The sequence below is a fragment of the Equus caballus genome, chromosome 16, assembly GCF_041296265.1.
Source record: "Equus caballus isolate H_3958 breed thoroughbred chromosome 16, TB-T2T, whole genome shotgun sequence".
Taxonomy (NCBI): domain Eukaryota; kingdom Metazoa; phylum Chordata; class Mammalia; order Perissodactyla; family Equidae; genus Equus; species Equus caballus.
In genome coordinates this window covers 18,604,919-18,627,615 of record NC_091699.1, presented here as the reverse complement: position 1 = coordinate 18,627,615, position 22,697 = coordinate 18,604,919, and the positions used below count along the sequence as shown (strand labels likewise).

Here is a 22,697-nt window from a genome sequence, read left to right as displayed (position 1 = left end):
ATAGTTGTAAAAATAATTGCATTTTCTCCCGAAATTTTAGTTAAAATGGTTTAAAAGAAAGGAAAAGAAGGCAATAAGAAACAGCTGTATCAAATCAAATATAAACAAATTGATCTATTTTTATCACATTTAATTTGGTAGAAATAACATTGGCTGCTGGTAAAACTGCATTTACTTGTGGCATAGAAAAAAAGTTTAAAGGAGATCTTGAATTGCTAAAAAATTAAGTTAAACTATGATATTTCTATTAACCATCCTATGTTTTAGAACTTAGTTGGGTCCTAGGCTGCCAGAAAATTTTGTTTGATGAGCATTTCTAGAATGAGGGAAATGTGCTTATTAAGGAACTAGGTAGACAGTTACTTTCCCTGTGTCTGAAAAGAAAAAAAAATTTAAATGAAAACTAAGCATAACTTTTGCTTCCTTGCTTTGTGGAACGTTAATGCAGTACAGAGTAAACATGGGACAGTGTGTAGATCCCTTTCTGTACTTATTTTATTTTTATCCCTTAAAGCCTTGTGCAAAAAATATTCAGTAGTATTTTGGGTAAATTTAAAGAGCTCTCTGATTACTAGGTATTTTCCTTTTCTGTGGCAGGATTCCTCATGTCCATAACATGTTGGTTGAGGCTCTGCAGCTCACCCCCACTCTCAGAGTGGCCAGTCTCCATTAATTGGACCCGGTGATTTCTACTCTCTGCTGTGTTGGACGTCATGAGCATTGCAATCCCTCTGGGAGTCACCACACCAGATACATCCTACTCAGATATGGCTGCTGGATCAGAGTAAGTGCTACTTCTAGGTAGTAGGTGCAGTACCAGTTTGAGTGGAGACAGCTTTCTTATGGGCATCTAATAATAAATATGTAGTATTTTCTAAATCCAAGCCTAGCCTGCTATAAATGATATTAGACCTTTCTCTTTGCCCCATAGAAGCTAGAGCATAAAAAGATTTAGAAGAGGAAGGAAAAGAATTTGGGGGACATTTTTTCTGAGTAAATAATTAATAGAGTTAAATTTGTAAAGTAGTGATTACGTTTTCATTAGTTTTGATGGGTGGAGAAGATCGAAATAAAGTAGGTGCCAATACCTGCTTCTGTAGAGTTAGCTATTATTCTGATGGATGGAGATAAGGAGGAGTTCTCTCCAACTGATTTTCTTTGAAGGCCTCTTCCTATGTACTTCTCATTGTTCTAGAGTAAAGGGGCTGAAACTTTATATGGGCAGGTTACTTAGACCTTCTGACATTTGGGTAGAAAACAGAAAGCAGTGTCATTTGTTTTTTATAATAATTGTTGCCTAGAAAGAGGACCTTCAAAATCAGTGGTACCAAACTTTCTTTTCAGCTAAGAGCAGCTTTAGAAATTCAGAGTTTGTCGAAAAGCCCAATCCCTAAAATAGACTCAATTCTTGAAGAATTTAAATGCCAAATGGCAATGAAGGTAGGCCTTCGTTATAAAACTTTATATATTATTCACAGTTTTAAAAATTTTAGCCTTTTGTATCCCTTCTCTTTTAAGTTGTCCAAGATTCCCCCTGCTCACAGATTCCCCCTCTTGTCCTTTTACCTCCCTTGTACCCAATCTTCCTTGCTTACAGAAAGGAAGTGGAAGCCCCCTACCTTTCAAGACGAAGTGGCACTACACCAGGATGTGAAAGTCCAGCGAAAGAGACCCAAGGGGCCTAGGGGGCAGCACACCCCCAGAAGCCAAGTCTATTCCAGGCAGTACCAGGGATTAGGGTCTGGGCTGGAAAAATCCTGGTGTTTTGAATATGTTCAGGTCCAGTTCAGACTCTTGATCCCACAGCCACTTCTTGAGTGAGGTGGGTGTTGCTCTAATTCCCCTGTTTCTCTTGCCATTTTCACAATCCCTGGGGATTCTTCCCCCTTCAGCAAAGCAAAGCAATTGTACCAGAACTCTGGGTTCAACTGCATCCCTGAGTAATAGTGGTTTTCTTCCTTAAAACTGAGAATGTTAGTAAAGAGTATGTACATTTCTTCACAAAGCCACCTAGGATAACTTAACTGTTTATTGACTTTCTTAAAGAGAAAGCCTTAAAATGAAGCTGCCCTAAAAAGCAGTATATTTTATTCTGGGGTGGTCTAGAATTGAAAGCAGTTTTTGGCCTTATTCCCTTATATATAAAAGGAAAGATGGAGGGAGGGGGAGGGAGAAGGGTGGATTGTGTTCCTTACATGGCTTTTTTTCCTGTTTTTAAATTTTTTGCATGCTAAAGAGTTTTAGTTATGCCAATATGGAACTTAAAATTTTACAACTGTTTCCCAAGTAAAGTACTTAAAAATCTTCCTGGATTAGTAGGTGACATAGTTGTATAGCGTTAATAGATTTTTATAGTCAACCACTAGCCTCCTATATGGAGTAACTGGAAAACTATATAGGTAGACAGCATTAACTTTTGTGAGAAATTTCAACAAAAAGATTAAATCAATGAGTTTGAGATTAGTAGATAAGAAAAAGACCTAAAGCAATTATTCTTAAAACTGGTATTTTTCCGAGAATACAGAGATGACTGCCCATAAATGTTGCTAGGGAGTCCCGAAGTAATTGCAGAAACAAAAAATACTGCTGGCCTCAAAATTTGACTGCAGTGTTTCTGTTTCCTGAAACATTTTTATCTGTAATCTCCAGACAGATTTCTGATACTGTGGTCATAACTAATTACACAGTTATTCATTTAGTATTTCTCCAAAGCAGGAGAATTCAGCAGTTGGCTTTTGTACCAGTCTGTTAAATTATCGATGATATTTGTTAATACTTTACCATGCGTATTCTGCTGTCATACATATTCCACTGTTCTGGGCACCCTTAAGATTAGACCTGGTATGAAGGGCAACAACTTCACCTAAGTAAAAGACCTAGATTTTATCTCAGGGGATTTTAAATCTGGTGACAACAATATGCATTTTTTTGTATATTTGTAGGAAAACCTCTAGATGTAACAACAGAAGCAAAGATTTTTCTGAATTTACAGTACTGCCATAAATGAATTTCCAACATTTTCCAAGAGGTAGCATTATAGCAGCAGATTGCATATTGTACTTAGAACACAGCTGATGGAGTATATCTGTTATAAGCATGGCTTCTGTGTATGTGCCCAACTGTCATAGCGGTTCAAATATAGGGGAAGAAAGCCCATAATTACATTTGCCCTAAAATGATTGGCTAACAAGAGATGCAATCCTAACACTCCAAATTTTTAATCCATATTTTAAAATATAGATAAGAGCTGATATATATGTCAAGGAATAGCCTAGGAAATCCTGTAGTTACCTGTCAGCATGTAACTATGCATTTAATCAGTAGCCAGTATGGAAATTACAGAGTTTCCCCATCAAAAGATATGAGTTTAAATTTTAGTATTTGGCATGCATAGCAATATATTAAATGCTGTGCTTGACTAGAAAGTTTTGTGCAGTGGGATGGCCTTTTAACCTCCACAATATACATTTTATTTTTATTCCCTAGACTTGCACATGAAGTGCATATGTTCATATTTACTCAATTTGGAGATGGGTAAGATACAACCAACATAGCTCCATCTCCATGGCCATCTTTTATTTCATGCCGCTTTCCTTTTTCCCGTCCAAAAATAAATCCATTCCTAATAAACAGCTATCATGTTTCACCCCATGTGTTTAATGGTACAAAATCTCTTACATAAAATATGTACAGCTCTTTGGAATACTTATTTATCTAGTAAATTAACAATATTGCATAGAGTTATTACTGTCTCTTAACTGTCCATTATAGAAACTAAATTCTACCTTCATTTTATTAATGCTTGTTTGCCTTTGGTTTCATTTAGGAAACCCCACCTGTTTCCTAATACTCAGAGCTGATTGCCTCTCAGTGAGCCATGTTCAGATCATCTTTTTCTCAAGAATACTGACCTGCATTCTTGACGTATCCCCCCCAGTTCCCATCTTACAGACCCTCTTAAGTAATAAAATGCATGCACTTCACTAACAGAGAATACTTTCCTATGTCTAAAGTTCTTCTTCACCTAGAAATTACCTTTGCTGTTATTAATAAGATCCCTTCTCACAGTTTTGGAGCATATAACTGGGTGAGTTGGATACATATCTCAGAATTTTCTTTTATCCCTCACTTCTCAGCTGACCTTGCACATTGAACTGCACACTTTATTCCTGCCAAGCACTGTATAGTGTGCATTTCTAAGCAGGAAAAATGTGTGTTACTTGAAGCAAACAGTATGCATTATTTGATTCCCAGAAGACCCATTGATCTCTAAGGCTGAGTTATGCATGTCCTTGGAGTTTCTAATTTGTGAATCTCTGTTCTGCTTAATTTAAATGATAGATAATCCATTAATCAGTTCAGCAGAGTCATACAATTGCATTCCTTAATTATCTTTCAAAATTCCGTCAAAAGCTAACCAGTTAGCAATCAAAGTTAGGTTTTTTTCCTCAAAAACTTGAATTTTGTCCTTTGCCACCTATGCCTTTTTACTATCAAGTAAAGACGTACATTAAATTTCTAAATTTGGACACATTTATAATTTTTTATACTAATAAATTGTGCTTGAACAGTTTTTTTTCCCCACTCAGTGAGGGTACAAAAAGATACTAAACCAAACTTCTCACTAAGCCTGGTTACTTAAGATCGCATATAATTTTCTTTAAAGGTAGAATGTTATCCTGGTTTCCACATCAGTTAGGCATAGTGGAAAGAGCACACACCTTGGAATCAGACATTGTTTCAAATCCTGGCTCTGTCAGTTTGTGACCTTAGCACAAAGTCACGTAATCTCACCACCTCAACTTCCCCATATGTAAAAATGGGGTGCTATTTACCATGTTTAGTAGTTTCAGAGTAAATGAATCAATACATATAAAGCACCAGCAAATAATGGGCAATTCAAAATGGTAGCTGCTACTACTGTTATTTGTCATTAGGCTAATATAACTTCTGAGTACAGTTTTGATTATTTTGAAGTTCTGTGGTATTACCATGCAGCTGTTAAGTAACTGTGTCCTTCATATGCTTGCATGTCATTGGTGGATGAGAAATTATTACTCTAATATTTGAAAGTGTTTGGGGGTTCATCAAGATGAGAGGTATGATAAATATAAGATGCCATTGTTTTTACCTGTACTTTCTTCAGGGTATCCTGTCTTGGTAGTGAATGGAAGAGGGCCTGGTCCCTGGGGCAGTGCAGAAGGCACTTTCATCATCTCACTCACTGCAAATGTCATGTGAGGTTTCATGGAAGTGTTAAGAGATCCAATTAAGAAGAATAGTTCTGAGTCTAAACCAGCCCAGAGTGGCTTCTCTAGGGGAAACTCCCTGCTCAGCTGGTACGTTTGTGTTTGTCATTAGGGACACCTTGTATCCCAGGTGCCTGCTTTGAGACATCTGCCTGTACTGGCCTCATGTTACACACAAATCCACATTTAATAACACTCCTGCTGTTATTTATAGGCTTAGTTATGTTAATCAGATTGTTTCACTGAATTCTTTCTCTTATTCTAGTGGCTGGTGGTTGTGGAAAGAGGAGGGGTTAGGATGGGAAGTTAAGTCTTAGTTTAAGGAAAGATTAGGTGTTATGCTATCATGCGTTGCTTTTCGCCTTTGTGCAGCCCTGAATCTGTGGAGGCTAGTCCAGCAGTTAATGAGAAGAGCGTGTATTCCACTCATAATTATGGGACCACTCAGAGGCATGGGTGTCGAGGACTGCCTTATGCTGTGAGTATGCATTTGTTTCTCTCCAGAGCAGTGATCTTCCTGGAGTGTAATCCATTCTTATACATTGTGACTTTCTTGAAATGTTTATATGCAGCATGACGAAGTTGCCCCTTTTGCACTTCCCTGCCTCCAGCGGACGTCTAGCCCTGCATCATTGTTCTTGTTTTTATGTCCCAGTTGACCTTGGCATTTTGTTTTATCACTTTCCTGGTTGAAGCCAAAAAACGAAGGGTACTACTTTCTTCTTTCTTTCCATATGTACCATACTTTAGGGGAGAGAGGGGCCAGTGTTTGGACACTGTTGATTTAAAAAATCTTATTTTCAGGATCATAATTACGGAGCCCCTCCTCCTCCGACACCTCCTGCTTCTCCCCCTGTCCAGACGATCATCCCTCGTTCTGACCTGAATGGCCTGCCGTCGCCCGTAGAGGAACGCTGTGGAGACAGCCCGAACTCTGAAGGAGAGACTGTTCCTACCTGGTGTCCTTGTGGTCTTTCTCAGGATGGCTTCCTTCTCAACTGTGACAAGTGCAGGTAAGATCATGTTCCATCTAAATTCAAGCCTGGGTTGCTGGGATTAGGGTTTCTTATTAGTAGGGAAAAGCTCAAAGTATTCTTTCTTGTGTTTGTTAATGTAGATGATTCCTTAGTGCTCCTTGGCTCGAATTCTCTGCACTAGGTGAGAATTACTGACAACAAGGAATGAGAGATTGATGTTAAAGCTATTGAATTTGATATGAAATTTAATGTCCTGGAAACATTTGGTAGGTGGGAGGGAAGGGGGTAGTATATGCAGAGACACTTCTCCCATGTGTGCAATGATGTACTGCATGCTGTTGGAAGGACTACTTTAAGTTTATTTTCCCTCTTTAGGGGAATGAGCAGGGGGAAGGTTATTAGACTTCATCGGCGGAAGCAGGACAACATATCAGGTGAGCTGAAGATGGGTTAGGCCTATATTTTAACATACGATATTTTGTGATTTAAATGTTTGTCTCAAAACCCCTCCTTCTAAGTTCCCATGATCCCCACCTCTTTTCATGAGAAGACATAGAAGTCCTCTCAAGACCACTGTGTAATTTTCTTATTGTGAATTAAATGTATCCAAGAACAATATTTTAGCCCTGTAGCAATCAAAATATTCCTTATGAGCACACAAAAAAATTCCTTCTTCTTTGTTAGACATTGAAGCAGAGCTAGGGAACTGAATTCAAGGGGAGAAATAGGTACAATGTAGAACAAGGTTTATATACTTAATGCCACTGATAAAGAAAGAATCTTCTTTTCATATGGAAGGTAGGTATTTATGTTGTTCTACAGATGATAAATAATAGATGTAGTAACTTATTGGATATGAGGTAGATCTAAAGAAATAAGCTGCTTCTAAAGCACTTTTGAGGCTGTTTGTACAACATGAACTATGGTACAACCTTTCTTCAGGTGGGGATAGCAGTGCAACAGAAAGCTGGGATGAGGAGCTTTCTCCTTCCACTGTGTTGTATACAGCAACACAACACACACCTACAAGCATCACCTTAACTGTTAGAAGAACCAAACCCAAGAAGCGGAAAAAGAGTCCAGAAAAGGGTCGTGCAGCACCAAAGACGAAGAAAATCAAGGTATGAAGGATAAAAGTCTCTTAAGTAGAAATAGCTAAAATTTTGGACCAAGAATGTACCAAAATTCTTTTGAGAAGTTGTGATCCAGATGTTTAAAGGGCCACTTTTGCTCTGCTTGCAAAAATCAGCTTATCTGTGTTATGAATATGTAAACCAACCTCTCTTCTGCCACTTCATACCATCACAACTGGCACAAAGTTTCTTCTACTCCAACCCCCATCCCAGGTATGAAATCCCAGCCCCCCTGGCACAAGCCCATATATGCTGCAGCCTGCAGTCTAGGCTTCCATTGTCCTCATATTATCTGCCTGCCTCCTCAGTCCCAAAACGTAGTCTGAAGTTCTTGTCCTGGTAACATGCCCACCTCATGTCATTGGGTTGATTGTTTTTTCCTTGTTTGAAAAAAATTAGGAAACATCTCTTGAATGGTCTAGGCTTCGTCAGTGTCGTGGTCACTTTCCTGTATTCTCAGCTAAAAAGTCTCCAGGAGAAACCTCTTCTGTTTTGTGTTCTTTCTTCCCCATCACAGCAACTTTGTTGCTCCTAGGTGACTTGTCCACCCCTTGTTAAGGGGATTGGTCTTTGTTTCCTTCTTAATTTCAAAACTGGTAAATCTGCAACCTTACTTAACATTTTTATGTACTTTTTCATTTAGTGTCAGGGGTGCATATAGGACTTAAGTGATGCATGCTCTTCCCTGTTAATTACCTAGTTCCACTATGGAAAGTATTGGAATTAGCCTCAAAGTTCACTGGCCTTGAGCTACCCCTATTCTTGATAATAGTGCGGGGAAGTCCATTGTATTTTGTTACCTAGGAAAAAGGGGACAGACAAGAACACTAGTTGTTGCCTTAGTTTTACTCTCAGATAGGTATAACTGTCATTATTGGTACCAAGTTTTGTTTTGTTCTACTTGTTTTCCTCTTTGGGATAGGCATTTCGAGAGGGATCCCGGAAGTCCTTGCGGATGAAGGTAAGGGGTATTCTTCCCTGATGCTGTGTTTTACTTCATTGTGATCTTGCATTTTGGTCAGCTTCTTTCCTGACATTGATGGTCTGGGAATCTTGGACTCTGCTTTTCGTTAGTTTGTAATTGTTGCCATTCGGTTTTCATAGAGCCTTTCTCCAAAGTAGATTTTCTTGACCATTTTCTGAAATATTTTCCCTTTCTGTAATCAGCCTTCATTTATTGGTTTTTTCATTAGCTGCTTTTCTGGCGGGGGGTAAGTGACATTTTGCCTAACAAAATGAAGCTGATGTGTTCTGTCATTGTGATTGACCTCAACCTCAGGACTGAGATTTTTCTGGTTATACAGGATCTCTTGTGCACCCACTCTAGCACCATGTGGCCTTTAACCACCAGTTGGAAGGATAAATTTCATCTGTAGGAAATTAGTGCTATTGATAGGAATTACTCTGATTGGAATTACTCACTTTTGAACTGTTTTCTCCCGGCATATCTATTTGGTATAGGACTGATGATGCTAGTGTGTTTCTTTTCTTCAGTTATCAAATAAAAGAATTTATGAGGCATGAATTTGGAGAGCAGTTGGAGAATAGAGAAATTACATGCAATGGTTTTAAAAGGGCTTTTAGGTACTGGGTGATAAAAACAGTTGGCCCAAAGGAGATTTGATTATCCTGTCTACTATCTTCCTTTACCTATGTATATATAGGAGGACAACATACCTCCCAAACTATTACTTATGGCTTCAAAGCATTTAATTAGAATTAAGATCTAGTTTAATTCTGTAAGTATAAATATCCCTAAATGTGTAAATGATATAAATATAGGATCTTTCCTGTTGACAGTTATATGGCATAAACATTAAAATCTTTTAGTGAGAATAAGCTTTATTAGGAATATATATATATGGAGCACCAATATGACTGATGTTAACAAAGATCACAGGTGGCACTTTATCTAAAATTTGAAGGTCTCACCTTGCTTATACAGACTTGTACATTTCTGTAAAAGACATGGGAAGGGACGTAGAGCCCCAGAGCATCAGAATCCTGGGATGTCTTGGAACACAGTTATTTCTTTGCTAAATCTCTTGCCTGCAATAGGCTACATTTGCTTTAACTGTCCCTTTATTTTTGTCTCATTTGCTTGGAGAGGACCTTAAATAGACTTGTGGGGCAGTCATAGCCCTGATCCTGGTTGATGAGCCCTTTTTATTTTATCAGCTAACTGTTATAACTTGCCTCCAGAGATTCAAAGCCTTTTGAAAGCTATTGATGAGTCTCCCAGAAAACTACACATAAACCCCAAATATTTCTTGCAATTGCAAGATATTGACAGATAACTCCAAAAGTGTGTTAAAATTTATACATTGAAAGTATACTGGTTAGTTTTATTTTGATTCTCGTATCAGAATTCTAATTTGAGTTACAAATTTTAGACTCAGAATTAATTATTAGTAAGAACTCCACCAAAGATTTCGTTGGGAGCCATAAGAATGGGAAGAATTTACCATTTGGGTTTTTAATCCCAAAGTCAAGAGCTTTCCTACTGGAGACTGCACAAAACCAGGGTTTCTCAGCCTCAACCCTGTTGACATTTTGAACCAAGTAATTCTTGGTTCTTGGGGGCACTGTCTTTTGCATTGTAAGCAGTTAAGCAGCATCCCTGGCATCTGCCCACGAGGGGCCAGTAACACACACACTCAGGTATGATAATTAAAAATGACTTCAGATGTTACCAAATGTCTCCTTAGGGGCAAAATCACCTCTGGTTGAGAACCGCTGCTCTAAACCCACTGAGATGAGATCTCCAGGACCCAGAAGAATGGGACAACAGAGTAGACAGAGTTGTATTAGTGAACAACAGCTAATACTGTGCCAAAGGCTTCTAGTATACCTTGTCTAACAAGTCAGAAGTTTAGTGATCACTACTGGGTACTTAAACCTGAGAATACTGTTTGACCCCTGCTAATCCCCAGTCTTATAAGCACCCTTAAGTTTCAGGCTTTGCACTTTTCTTTTGCTCAGCTCCTACTGACAGCTCACGCAAGTAATATTCTGTTCTCAGTGTTTTGGCCTTAGGTGTTTCCTAGATCCCTTTGTTTATTGTTCAGTCTTTTCACCTCTAGTGAGAAATGTGGAAAACAGTGGTGTTAACTTTTTCCTTCCATTTCCCTATTCCTTGGGGAAGGGATGATAGACAACAGTCAGTCAAAACTAGTGACACAAAAGTGAAAGGAAGCAATTGTTATAATATGCATAAATGTTTTCTACATTATTTATGGAAAGTATATTTAATTTTCTTACACCTGTTTTTGCAAGTTTAGTGTGGACATGGATTTGCAAGTAGCTTTGGTACTGTGATGTCTTTCCCTTCTAGTCCTCACTAGTATGACATCATCACTGTCAGTGTTTGTTTTGTTTTCTGGTGACACATTATGTCTTGAACACCATGGAGGAGAACATGCGTCAGACTTAAGCTGTGTCTCTAGCTCAAGCACATATAAAACTGTTTAGGATAATGATGCTGAGATTTAATACTCTCTTCTTAGTCCCCTCACCACTGAGGGCAGTGGTTTTCCTAGAGAAGAAAAGCAAAGTACCTCTCAGCATTTTCTACACTCCACCTTCCCACCCCCTCCCCCATCTCACCTCTTCAGAGTGTGGCTGTTTAAGCTGTTGAAAATAGAATGTTAGGAAGATAGACTCCAAAATGATAATTTTTTCTATGGAAGGCAAGACTATGGGTTATTTATTTGTTTATTTGGGTCACATGTATTTTTAGAATGGACACATTGTATAATGAAAATCAGTTACACAGAAATAAAAACGTTCTCCGGAGAGTACTAAAACACTACTAGTTTGAGCTGACAGACTCACGCAGATGTTCAATAAGGATTGTAATTTAAGTGATGTGAGATTTTGAAATGTCCCTTCATTTTTATGAAGATTTTCTTACGAACCGTGATTCTTCTGATAAGAACAAAATTTATTTTTACGACTTAAAAATGGTCATAAAATCACAGTAATGGGATGGAACTACAATCCAGGTTAATTTCTCACTTTATAAATGAGGAAGCTGAGCTTTTGTAAGAGGTTGTTCAAGGCCTCACAGCTCATTGGTTATGAAACCATTACAGAAGCCAGATCACCTGACTCCCAGGCCATTACTCGTTTATGCCACACCAACTGCCAAGCAAAAAACTAATTTTCTTTGGAAACTCAGCCTGTTTTTCCCCCATTTTTATGTATGGAGTCTCCTAACGTACCTGACCTTTGTTCTCTACAGAATTCTCCTTCTGAAGCACAGAATTTAGATGAGAATACAACTGAGGGATGGGAAAATCGAATAAGACTGTGGACTGATCAGTATGAAGAAGCTTTCACTAATCAGTACAGTGCAGATGTACAGAACGCCCTTGAACAACACCTACATTCTAGCAAGGAATTTGTGGGCAAACCTACTATTTTAGACACTATTAATAAGACTGAATTGGCCTGTAATAATACGGTTATTGGTTCCCAAATGCAGGTAAGGATCCAAGGGGTAAAGACTCTCTAAATAAGTAGTTAAAATTTTAAGAACCCAGGAAGAGGATGTACATTGGAGTTAGCATTTCTTTCAAATGTACAAGGCCTTAGAATAATGAATTAGCCAGCTGTTGAGTATCTTTAACTCAAAGCAGATGATAGTAACTGGAGACTGTCTTGACATGTATTTTTAAACTATCTCTATTAACTAAAAATAGAGAAATTAGGATAGAAAATTTTATACAGCTTTAGTAGAAATTATTAAGATTAATAGAAAGCTAAGCTTATTCTTTCTCATTCTTACATTCAACACAGAGGCACTAAAATCTTAATCATATATTTTTCTTTGATCTTTTCTTGCCTTTTGGGGTGGGTGACAGGTTCACTAGATGGAGCCTGTTTCTTAGAAATACTGAGCTTTTATCAAATTTAAAATTTTCTGACCATTGAGCTAAATTAATATATACAAATAAACCCTAAAAATATTGGTGCCTTTTCCTCAATTAGGAAATATTCTAAGTGTCTACTAAGCTGTTGTTGCTATTGTCTAACGTTTATACTCTGGTTTTATTCAGCTACAGTTGGGAAGAGTCACTCGTGTTCAAAAGCACCGAAAGATCCTAAGGGCTGCAAGAGATTTGGCTTTGGACACTCTTATAATAGAGTACCGAGGGAAAGTCATGTTACGACAACAATTTGAGGTCAATGGACATTTCTTCAAAAAGTAAGAATAACATACATTGAGCAGTGAGGGCTAAGGTGGGCCTGGCCTGAACACTGTGGGTGTAAAGCCCATCCTGGTTGATAGAATACTCTTGGGGAAAAGATAGCTCAAATAAGCTCATGCCTGTCTGCTATTTGTGAAGAAGTGCAAGTAAGTCTACAAATTGTTTAATATATAAAGTGGCGATGACTCCTTTCCAAGCCAAGCATTCCTTGCTTTGTGCTTGTTCTTTAATCAAAAGCAGACAAGCATGTGATGTTTTCCAAGTTTAGGCATTGCAAAGGACTGCTGCTTCTTCTGTCAGCATATGCTTCATGTTTGAAGTCATGGGGTGGCCTTTTTATGTGTGTTGAGAATTACAGGAATTTTAATTATATCCCTAGACCATACCCCTTTGTGCTCTTCTACTCAAAATTCAATGGTGTAGAGATGTGTGTGGATGCACGTACTTTCGGTAATGATGCTCGGTTCATCAGAAGATCATGTACACCAAATGCAGAGGTAAGATTTCTATAGCAACTTCTCTTTGTATGGAACCACCAATGGACAAGTTTACTGAAGTTCAAGCAGTCTGAAAACTTCACTCAGATTAAGGTCTGTAGATAATGGTTATGATCTTTCATTGTAAGAGATGAGAAACAAAAGTAGTAATGCTTTTATTCTGACAGGATGGAGGCAAGGAATGGATTTTCTTTAGAGAAGGCAGAAATGCAAAAAAGCAAGTTAGCATTTGTTAAAGAGAAAGGGCTAGATTGGATAAGAAGTCAATGAGGTTATATTAAAGAAATTGCCATATAATAGAAGATGTAATTTGGCCCAGACTAAGCTGTGCGGTTGCAGTTTTTTAGATTTTAGGCAGTAGTGTTGTAAGAGAAATTGTAGGCATTTCTAGAATTCATTAGTCTGTGCATAATCAGTGCAGCCACATCAAACGCAGCAAGAAAATCCGCAGAGCTTTTCTTACAGGCTAAGGAATTTTAATTCTCTGCTGCAGCTGAAAACAGCTTTAAGATGTAGAGCAGTGATCTTACCCTGATTTCTAACATCTCAGGGTTTCTCCATTTATTTCAAGAAGTATCATAAATTTTCGAACAATTACTGTGTAGTAGTTTCAAATGAAATTATAGAGTCAAATAACAGACTACCATAACTCTAATTGGGGAGAAATTATTCGGGTAAAAGGTTTTCTCCCTTTTCTGGAGTGTTCCTGGTCTTTATGATAAATCATCAACCATAAGCCTTGTTCATTTAGGTGAGACACATGATTGCAGATGGGATGATTCACCTGTGTATCTATGCTGTGTCTGCCATCACCAAGGATGCCGAGGTCACCATAGCATTTGATTATGAGTACAGTAACTGGTAAGACCTTCGAAACCTTTCCTAACGTGCATGGCCTTGTCTTACATATTAAGCTATTCTATTGTCTGTTTTTGTTCCTTGCCATTTCCTTCCCCTTTTTACCTGATCTTTTTATGAGTAATGCATTTTCTCCCTAGAAATTGTGAAGGGAAAGACAGACTTAGGGCATTTCTTTAAAGACACAGGTACATAGTATGATACTGCTCACCAGTCTCCTAGGCAAGGATGTTACAGCTTATGCCTTTGTAGCAAGAATAGCAAAGAGGGTATGTATGAGACACTCCTAGAAATTGCAGTAGCATCTGTTGTTATGTACAATGTACACAGCACCCGTACTGGGAGCCGTAGAGAATGAGAATTTGAAAATTCACCTCGTCCACTCAAACCATGTTATCTAACTATATATAACAATACAGAGAAAGAGATATGGCACATCGTAGATGAATACGTGATGGGTTTTGTAAAATGGATACTTTTTCTCCCTCGATCCTTTTAGGCAAAAACGGTTATGTGGTAAATTGATGTTCGGCACAAGTACGAGAAGAAAAGCTATTAATAATAAGTAGGGAATCAGTAGGTAAAAGTGAGAATGTGGTGAAAGTAGACACAAGTTAAAAATGGACACTGCAGACTCTCACCGATTCACTGCCCACTAAAAAGCATAAAGATGGTGGGAGAATTGAATTTAGGGGAGGCTTTCTTTCATTTCCACGGACCGTATGTAGGGGAAGAGTTGGGGTTACGTAGAGAAACAGAGCATATTGAAAATACTCATAGGACTCGAATGTCTCTATTTAACTTAGTCAAAGATAATACGAGAGGAAATTACTATAGTAATATTTCAAGAGAATGAATGAATAGTATAACTGATTTTCACTTGGCCTGAGACAGAAACTTTTGGTTGTTTTTTTGGAGCAGTAATTATAAAGTGGACTGTGCATGTCACAAGGGGAACCGGAATTGCCCTATACAGAAAAGGAATCCCAATGCTGCAGAACCACCGCTCCCCCCTCCTCCAAGCCTACCCACCATTGGAGCAGAGACAAGACGGAGAAAAGCACGACGGAAAGAGCTAGAGATGGAGCAGCAGAATGAGGCTCCGGAAGAGGATAACAACCAGCAACCAGAACAAGTCCCTGAGAAAGTGACTGTATCCAGTGATCATGAGGTAATCTCCCCTGGTCAGAGGATGTTGCCATGGTGTTGGATCCTCTCCAGATAAAGAGGGTCCCAGGTTGCCACATAGTGTTTTATGTAGGGAGTCTACAGTAACACTTAATGCCGTTCATATCAAGGTGGTGAACATTCATTCATTCTCTCCTTTTTTTTTTTTAACAATGTTAAGAATATCCTTTCAGCTACTTTCCAGTTTTCAATCCAGAGAATGGGGCTTTTCATTTGTATTTATCATGTGGCTCCACATGAGTGACACTTTGTAAAGCACTAACAGTAGTTTTTAGAGAGTTTTAAGCTACCAAAAGAAATAGAGATTGATTTTTCATAGAGTTCTAAGAGTACAGCTGAATATTGCCTCTATCTTAAAGGAAATAGACAATCCAGAAGAAAAAGCAGAAGAAGGGAAAGAAGAAGTTACAGATGACCAGGAGAACCCAGCTCATAGTAGGAGGGTGAGTACCTTCTAACATCCTTTTGTTCCTGCTGATTCCTGCTCCCTCTAGCAAGTGTACCCCTTCTCTTCTGAATTTGTGTCAGCTCATTTCTTTGACAAGATACTGTACTATCACCTGTAAGTTAGAATTTGGGCTTTTTCTATAAAAGAGATTTCATTATGGTTTTTTAATTTCTTTTCCTAGTGACTGTTATCTGATGATGGTCTTAGAGCTTTCTTACTAACAATCTGGTTTCCAAAAAACTGCCTGGTCAAAACAAAATATCTATGTTGGGGCTGCTTGCTCTAACTTAGGAATTTCCTAAGTTTGTGAGTTTTGATGTTTTTTTAAAAACCATTTCAGTCATATGGATTCAAAAATTCTAGTCTTTTGCTGAAACCAACCATGTTTATTTCTGTTCCTGAGAAGAAGTTCAAGTAGATCTGCTTGGTTATTTTTGAACTCTGAAAATACAGAGAAAAATCGATTTTAATGGCTATTTTTCTTTTGTAGTAAAAAGTTCCAAGATCACTGACCTTTTTTGAAAAGTTCAGGTTTGACCTTGCCTTCCTTTACAACTCTTCAACGTGAAAAATGAAATATTTTAGTTTTTATCTCATGTTGTCCAAGACGCATGTCATCTTACTGGTAGTTTCTGTAAATGTCTGTACATTTCCATTAATAATACTTCTGAAAAGCTGTCCCCTCCTCCTGGTTGAGGCTTCCTCTTATGCTAATGCTATTTCTTTCTAGACCCGGGAAGATAGGAAGGTCGAAGCCATCATGCATGCTTTTGAAAACTTAGAGAAAAGAAAGAAGCGACGGGATCAGCCCTTGGAACAAAGCACCTGTGACATGGAGATTACTACCACCACCCCAGAGGTTCCTGTGGGAGAAGAGACGAAAACTGAAACCCCTGAGTCAGAAGTTAGCAACTCTGCTTCAAACATTGCCATCCCAAGCACCCCACAGAGTGTTGGAGTGAACACTCGGAGGTCTTCCCAAGCAGGGGTAAGAGATGATAAGACTGCAGGGCTTAAACATCCTTATTTTTGCTAATGGTGATTATCTGTCTTTTGGAATGATTAAAATCAGCATTTTCAGCTTTGCCTTGTATTGCAGTACGTAAGGCCATTTTCGTCAGCTGATTTCTGGGATTTAGGGAGACAGAATTTGATGACTAGACACTTTCACACTAGAATGGAACTTCATACTGTTTCCATCAGATAAACTATTCGTGGTGAGTTCATAAAAATTATTTGGTGGGGCCAGCCCCATGGTGTCATGGTTAAGTTTGGCACACTCCTCTTTGGCAACCTGGGTTCACAGGTTCGGACCCCAGGCACAGACCTACACCACTCGTCAGCTATGCTGTGGCAGCAACCCACGTACAAAATAGAGCAAGATTGGCATGGATGTTAGCTCAGGGCACATCTTCCTCAGGAAAAAAAGAGTATTTGGTTTCTCTTCTGGCCTTTCTGCATAGCACTATTATGCACTGGACCTTTCCTTGATATGAAGGATTCTCGGGATAATTTTTCCCTTCCCTACCCTAGACATGAATTCTAAACCTTAAGCTAAAACCTCAGGATCTGGGAAAGAAACAAGGGAGAAATTATCTTTCCTGCTAAGAACCCTAAAATTAGGTGGCTACCTTCAGCTGACTTTTGACCTATTTTATAAATACTAGAAAAAGAAATAACTAACCAAGACATCTGAAGCCTCTGCAGCTGATTTAATTGTACAAATTTTTGTAAGGATTACGTTTGAAATAGTGTTTCTGAATACTCACTTTTTTCACCAGTAAACATTCAGAATGCTTAAAGTGAATAGGAAACTGAATAGAATGTTCGCTCATAAGAACTTTCTGGTAAGCATTTCACTGTGCTGTTGTTGTAGGATGTTGCTGCAGAAAAACCAGTCCCCAAACCACCTCCAGCAAAGCCTTCTAGGCCCCGACCGAAGAGTCGAATTTCTCGGTACCGGACCAGTTCAGCCCAAAGACTAAAGCGTCAGAAGCAGGCCATTGCACAGCAGGCAGAGTTGTCACAAGCTGCCTTGGAAGAGGGAGGAAATAACAGCTCAGTAACTCCTACTGAAGCTGGAAGTATAGATAGTTCAGGAGAAAACAGGCAATTAACAGGGTCTGACCCAACTGTGGTATCAGTTACTGGATCCCATGTCAACCGTGCTGCATCTAAATACCCCAAAACCAAAAAGGTAAGACACAAATCCATCTTCATAAATCTAGTCTGCCAAGGGCTGCGTCTTAGTAAAGTTAGAGGACCTGTAATCCCCACAAAAAAACAAATAGTCTAAATATTATTAGATTGAAAGTTTTGGCAAATGCTTTGATGCAAAGGGCTGAAGCCATCCCTACCTTTTTTTGTTCCCATAAGTTTTAGGCAGAGCTTAAGTTGCTCATGGCTGGAATTATTCCTCCCTTAGTGGTCACAGAGAGGGTGAAGGAAGGTATCCTTGCATTCTGAATGCCCAAGTCATACTCTCTGCATCTGCTATATCTCCTTTCCTAGTTTTTAGATGAGCTTTGTCTTCACGAGCTTCACTGCTGCCTCTGGCTTTTACATCTGCAGCATCAACTAATGATCTCTTTTTTACCTTAGTATCTAGTTACAGAATGGTTGAATGACAAAGCGGAGAAGCACGAATGCCCTGTTGAGTGCCCTTTACGTATCACCACGGACCCAACTGTACTGGCGACAACCCTGAACATGTTACCCGGTCTTATCCATTCCCCGTTAATTTGCACCACCCCCAAACACTACATTCGCTTTGGCTCACCCTTTATCCCTGAGAGGCGTCGAAGGCCCCTTCTGCCTGATGGCACATTCAGCTCCTGTAAAAAGGTATGTCTATGTGTATGTGAGTTTTTTTTTTAATCTAGGATGCCTGTAATTGTGACACATCTAACACATTCTCTAGATAGCCACTCTCTGTCCATGTGAGTTTGTAATGAGTTCACTGTTCAGCCACGAATACTGATGTGTCAAGAGTCAGTGGGATTAAGGTGGGATGTATACTGCATTTTTGGTGCTCAATTTGTGAGTATTCACTGTTGTCTTTTCTGAGAGCCCTTGAGGTTACTGAGTTGAGAGCGCACAGCATTTGATGACTGGATAAGGAGGGATGTTTTGTGTGTGCTCTTGTGGTATTGGTTAACATGTCCATTTGTGATTATTGTGTGAGATTGGGCCCCGGGTAATCTAGAACACTGTTGCATAAGTTAAAAATGATCAAATTGTGTTTTGAATTAATTTAATCACTATCATTTGAATGAGAGTAGAGGAAACGTCCTATTACAATTGGCATAATTCCCGTTCCTTGATCAAATGACAAGTTGGACTGTTTATTCCCTAGTGAATATAGAACCTACTATAAAATCCTCTCTTTCTGTGCCCCCATCTCCCCTCTCTCCTCTCTCTAGTTACATACTGTTTTTTGGATCTAGTGGCAGTAGTGTTTGATGGTTGGTTGTTTTTGGAATGCTCTTTCTTAATTCTCAGAAGCTCTGCATATTTTCCAAAGGTGTCTCTCAGGAATAGATCACTCCCTCAGACCTATAATGTCATTTTTGTGTTTCTAGAAGTATAGGATACCCTTTCATTTGGTCTTCCTTTGAGGTAGAGTCTGTTCCCTGGAACATCCTTTTCTCTTATCCTCAGATCTGGATTCAGGCTGCCTTCCTCAGTGTCTGCCATTGCCCTCCTCCACTGGCATCACGTACATGAGGATGCTGCATGTAGATTATTTGATGTGATGAAGTCTCCAACTCCAGGCAGGTCTTCCCTGACTCCTCCAAACTTAAAGCTTTTCTCTTTCCCCAAAGAGCAGAAATTTCTTGGGGGGAGGGGGGGCATGAAAGATGAGCCAAAGTGGTGTGGGCTGTGGAGGGGAGGAGGGCAGCAGGGATCTGTGCACAGAGGAAGGGCACTACCACTGAACGAGCAGCATAGACTGAAGAAAGTCTTTTCCGAATCTCACGTCTTACCTGAGTATTTACGTCACGTGCTGGTGTATTTGGGAGAAATTCCCAAGTAGAAAAACAAAAAAGTTTGACCATGAGATCTTTGCCAAAAGGGTTTGTAGATAATGCATGCAGTAACGTGAATAACTTCCAGGTGTCATAAATTTGTTGCAATGACAACTTTCTAAAGGAAGAAAGACTAAAAATTTGCCTAAGTGATAAAGGAGGATTGAGTGTTTGGGGATACTTTCTTATACCAAGTCACTTATTTTGGATCTTAGAAGTTATCTGAGAAGGAAAAAAATTGTTTGCCATTTAATGAGCATTATGATTAACCTTATTCTGTTGTAATTGGAGAGTTGTATTAACCCTGGTATGGCATGTAAAACTAATCTTCCTATTAGGTTTAGCTCAGCCCCTCATTAAGAGTAACAGCTCAAAATCTTAACTACATTTCCAGAGTAGTATTGCCCAATTAGAGAATGAGATGTGGTCTTTAGTTTGGAGGAGCAAGTCAAGAGATGGCTTAATATGTTATGTGAAAGCAGTTTTTTCCTTTTGTTCTGTCTTTGGCTGGACATAGTACAGAACTTCTAAGGTGGTTAACTGTTAAAGAATTTTATCAAGTTAGATAGTAGATTCTCCTATTTTGGTCCTTTTAGAAGGGTAGACGTCATTTAGTACAGATTAATAGTGACATCTGAATTGTAAATAGTATGATCTACCCCCTTGAAATGCCACCTTGAACATTCTGTTGCTGGGTTACAATCTTTTTATTCCCATCTTTTTCAACTAGCAGAGTACTGTGAAAATTAAAAAACGTGTAGGAATATAAATTCAAATCTGATAGAAAATCCATTTCTTAGAGCTCTTTTTAGTTGGTTATGGTTTAGGACTTGTGTCTGTGGCTCATCTTTGTATCTCCACTGGCAACAGATAGAAATCCCATTTCTCTCATATCCATGTTGTATTCTCCACGTGTCAGACCATCTTTAGTCTTGTTTATACAGGTTCTGTGCAGACACTTTTATCTGTATGTGTCATATCGGTCTTGAGGAAGTGTTCAGGCTATGCACTCGAAATTATCATAGTAAAATTATCTTACTAAAATGGGTCTTTTAAAGTTGTTTAAGTTTAGATCTGAATTGTTTAAGTTTAAATTACAGCTTTAATATTTGCTGTTAACATATCAAGATTATATTACAAAACAAGAATGTGACTTTTTACGGAGCAAAATTAATGAAATTGGGTCTTTTATCTAGAAATTGGACTCTACTTATCCTGGGTAGGGATGGCGGAGAGTTTTTTTTAGATTGGCTAGGAAGTATTCACCTCGTGCAGGACCTAAAAAGATTTCCGTGATTAAACAAAGTTGTAATAAATTTCTGAAAATCCCTCGGAGGAGAATAAGTTAACCAGATAGATGAGAAAAGCCATCCGTCCTCCATGAGATTAGTTAGAACAGAGTGTATTCCCAACAGGCCTACTGTTTCATATCTGATTAAAGGAGGTAAAGGCCTCGTAAGTTAAAGACAGCGTAAAGTTGCATATGTATATTTGCTCCCAGATTCTTAATTTGACAGAACATTTTATGAAGTCCTTGGGGTTTCTGAATTAAATTGAATCGTAGTTCTTACAAAGCACGTTTCTTTCGTTGGATCTTACTTCACTTCTTGTTTTAGAATGGAAGCAGTGATAAGTGGCTGACACTCTTTTCAGGAGTGTCCCTCCTTGTTCTCTGTAAGTCTTCTCTAAACTTACCTTGTAGGCGTAATATGTGTGGGGCATTTGGTCTCCTAGACTTCTTAGCAAACTGTCTTGACTGAAAATGAAACACTGTGCTTTGCATTGGTATTTGATTGTATACACCGGAGGGTTATTCATCTGTGTGTCTCTTTGCGTTACTTTGAAATTCACTTGAACAAGTTCTCACTGACCACATGTGCCTAGTATTGTACTACATGCTTTCTTCACACACATCATCTCGCTTAGCCTTCGTGACAACCCTGTGAAGCTGGGATTAGTAGCCTCAATTTACAGATCCAGAAGCTTTGGCTCAGAAGGGTTCAGTAAGTTGACCAGAGTTAGGTAGCTGATAAGAGGTGCAGCCAAGTTTCAACCCAGATCTTTAGACTCCAAAACCTAAATTACTTCCTTGCACTTTTCTCGTAGTAATGGGACCGTTTAAAACATTTCTCTCTCCCATCTCTGAGCTTCCTAAAAAACTCTTTAATACAGAGTTTCAGAGAAGGAAGAAATGTTCTTTTGACTTTAATAACTATCTAGAACTTGAGGGATGGGAGTGTCTAAAGTTAATTTATTATCCATAGGGTTTGTTGGAACTTGTTAGATACAAACAAATGTTCACATTCTTTTTTATGGGCCCTAAAATACTATGTAGACATACGATAGGGCCAGGAGGAATGGGTTTGATCATGTTTGCTGTGTTTGACCTTATAGCTAATCATAGCAGTGTCTTACTCCTTAGAATGCCCCTGTCCTGGTTTTATTTTCCCTTTTTGTAGTCATCAGATCCAGAATGTAAATTCTTTTATGGGTGCATCTACTTGACACTGGAAATATAAGAAATTAACTTCTCTTGGAGGAAAGCACAGTGACCTCAAATGAGTCCTGTCATCTGCTCTGAAAAGAAAAACTGGTACTAAAGGTATCTGTGACAAAGGATTTTTCACTCATTTTGTCCTCCTGGCCCTAATTTCCCCCATCTATACTGTGAGTGCTTTGGACAAGGTGACCTCTGAAGTCTCTTGTAAGTTGTAAGGAGCTATGGTTCTGATAGTTCATCTTTACATCAATATTCTGTGTGTAAGAGAGTTCATTCTTGGTCTTATTTTGGCTTTTAGAGACCTGGTCATATCCTAAAATGTTTATGTGATTCAGTTGACTGCTGAGATCTCTTTTTTATATACTTACTTTTATCGCCTTATGTTTACGGTTTTATTTTTGTTTTCATTTGGCAGACCACAATGCCATTTACATGATGTAAAATTTTTCCTGGTGAAATTTTCCTCGCATTATTTCCCAAGAAATAATTATTTCCTAAGTTCCTAAGCGGGTAAATCTACTAGAATTGCTCTCTTTGGTGAAGAGAATATTTACTTACCTGTAATGCTTGTTCTCTAAAGGTGTAAAATTATAGTCACCTTTGCTC

At 38.6% G+C, this 22,697-nt stretch overlaps 1 protein-coding gene across 50 annotated transcripts in view; it reads left to right on the top strand.

The window, feature by feature from the left end:
- Positions 1 to 22,697, top strand: part of SETD5 (SET domain containing 5) — a 77,011-nt gene that overhangs the window by 32,637 nt on the left and 21,677 nt on the right. For 5 of the 50 annotated variants that reach the window (XR_011427195.1, XR_011427194.1, XM_070238496.1 and 2 more), the window contains exons 3-19: positions 598 to 784; positions 1,598 to 1,822; positions 3,487 to 5,339; positions 5,622 to 5,727; positions 6,054 to 6,262; positions 6,602 to 6,660; positions 7,169 to 7,347; positions 8,282 to 8,320; positions 11,603 to 11,845; positions 12,420 to 12,568; positions 12,952 to 13,069; positions 13,821 to 13,930; positions 14,849 to 15,098; positions 15,475 to 15,558; positions 16,294 to 16,551; positions 17,440 to 17,760; positions 18,165 to 18,407. Coding sequence is in view for 48 of the 50 variants with exons in the window: in XM_070238496.1 (XP_070094597.1) it covers positions 5,248 to 5,339; positions 5,622 to 5,727; positions 6,054 to 6,262; positions 6,602 to 6,660; positions 7,169 to 7,347; positions 8,282 to 8,320; positions 11,603 to 11,845; positions 12,420 to 12,568; positions 12,952 to 13,069; positions 13,821 to 13,930; positions 14,849 to 15,098; positions 15,475 to 15,558; positions 16,294 to 16,551; positions 17,440 to 17,760; positions 18,165 to 18,407 (2,460 nt within the window). In the remaining 2 variants the exon portion in view is untranslated. Of the gene's footprint in view, positions 1 to 597; positions 785 to 1,597; positions 1,823 to 3,486; positions 5,340 to 5,621; positions 5,728 to 6,053; positions 6,263 to 6,366; positions 6,408 to 6,601; positions 6,661 to 7,168; positions 7,348 to 8,281; positions 8,321 to 11,602; positions 11,846 to 12,419; positions 12,569 to 12,951; positions 13,070 to 13,820; positions 13,931 to 14,848; positions 15,099 to 15,474; positions 15,559 to 16,293; positions 16,552 to 17,439; positions 17,761 to 18,164; positions 18,408 to 22,697 lie in introns of all 50 variants that reach the window. The other 45 variants (XM_070238511.1, XM_070238501.1, XM_070238508.1 and 42 more) reach the window with 32 other exon arrangements.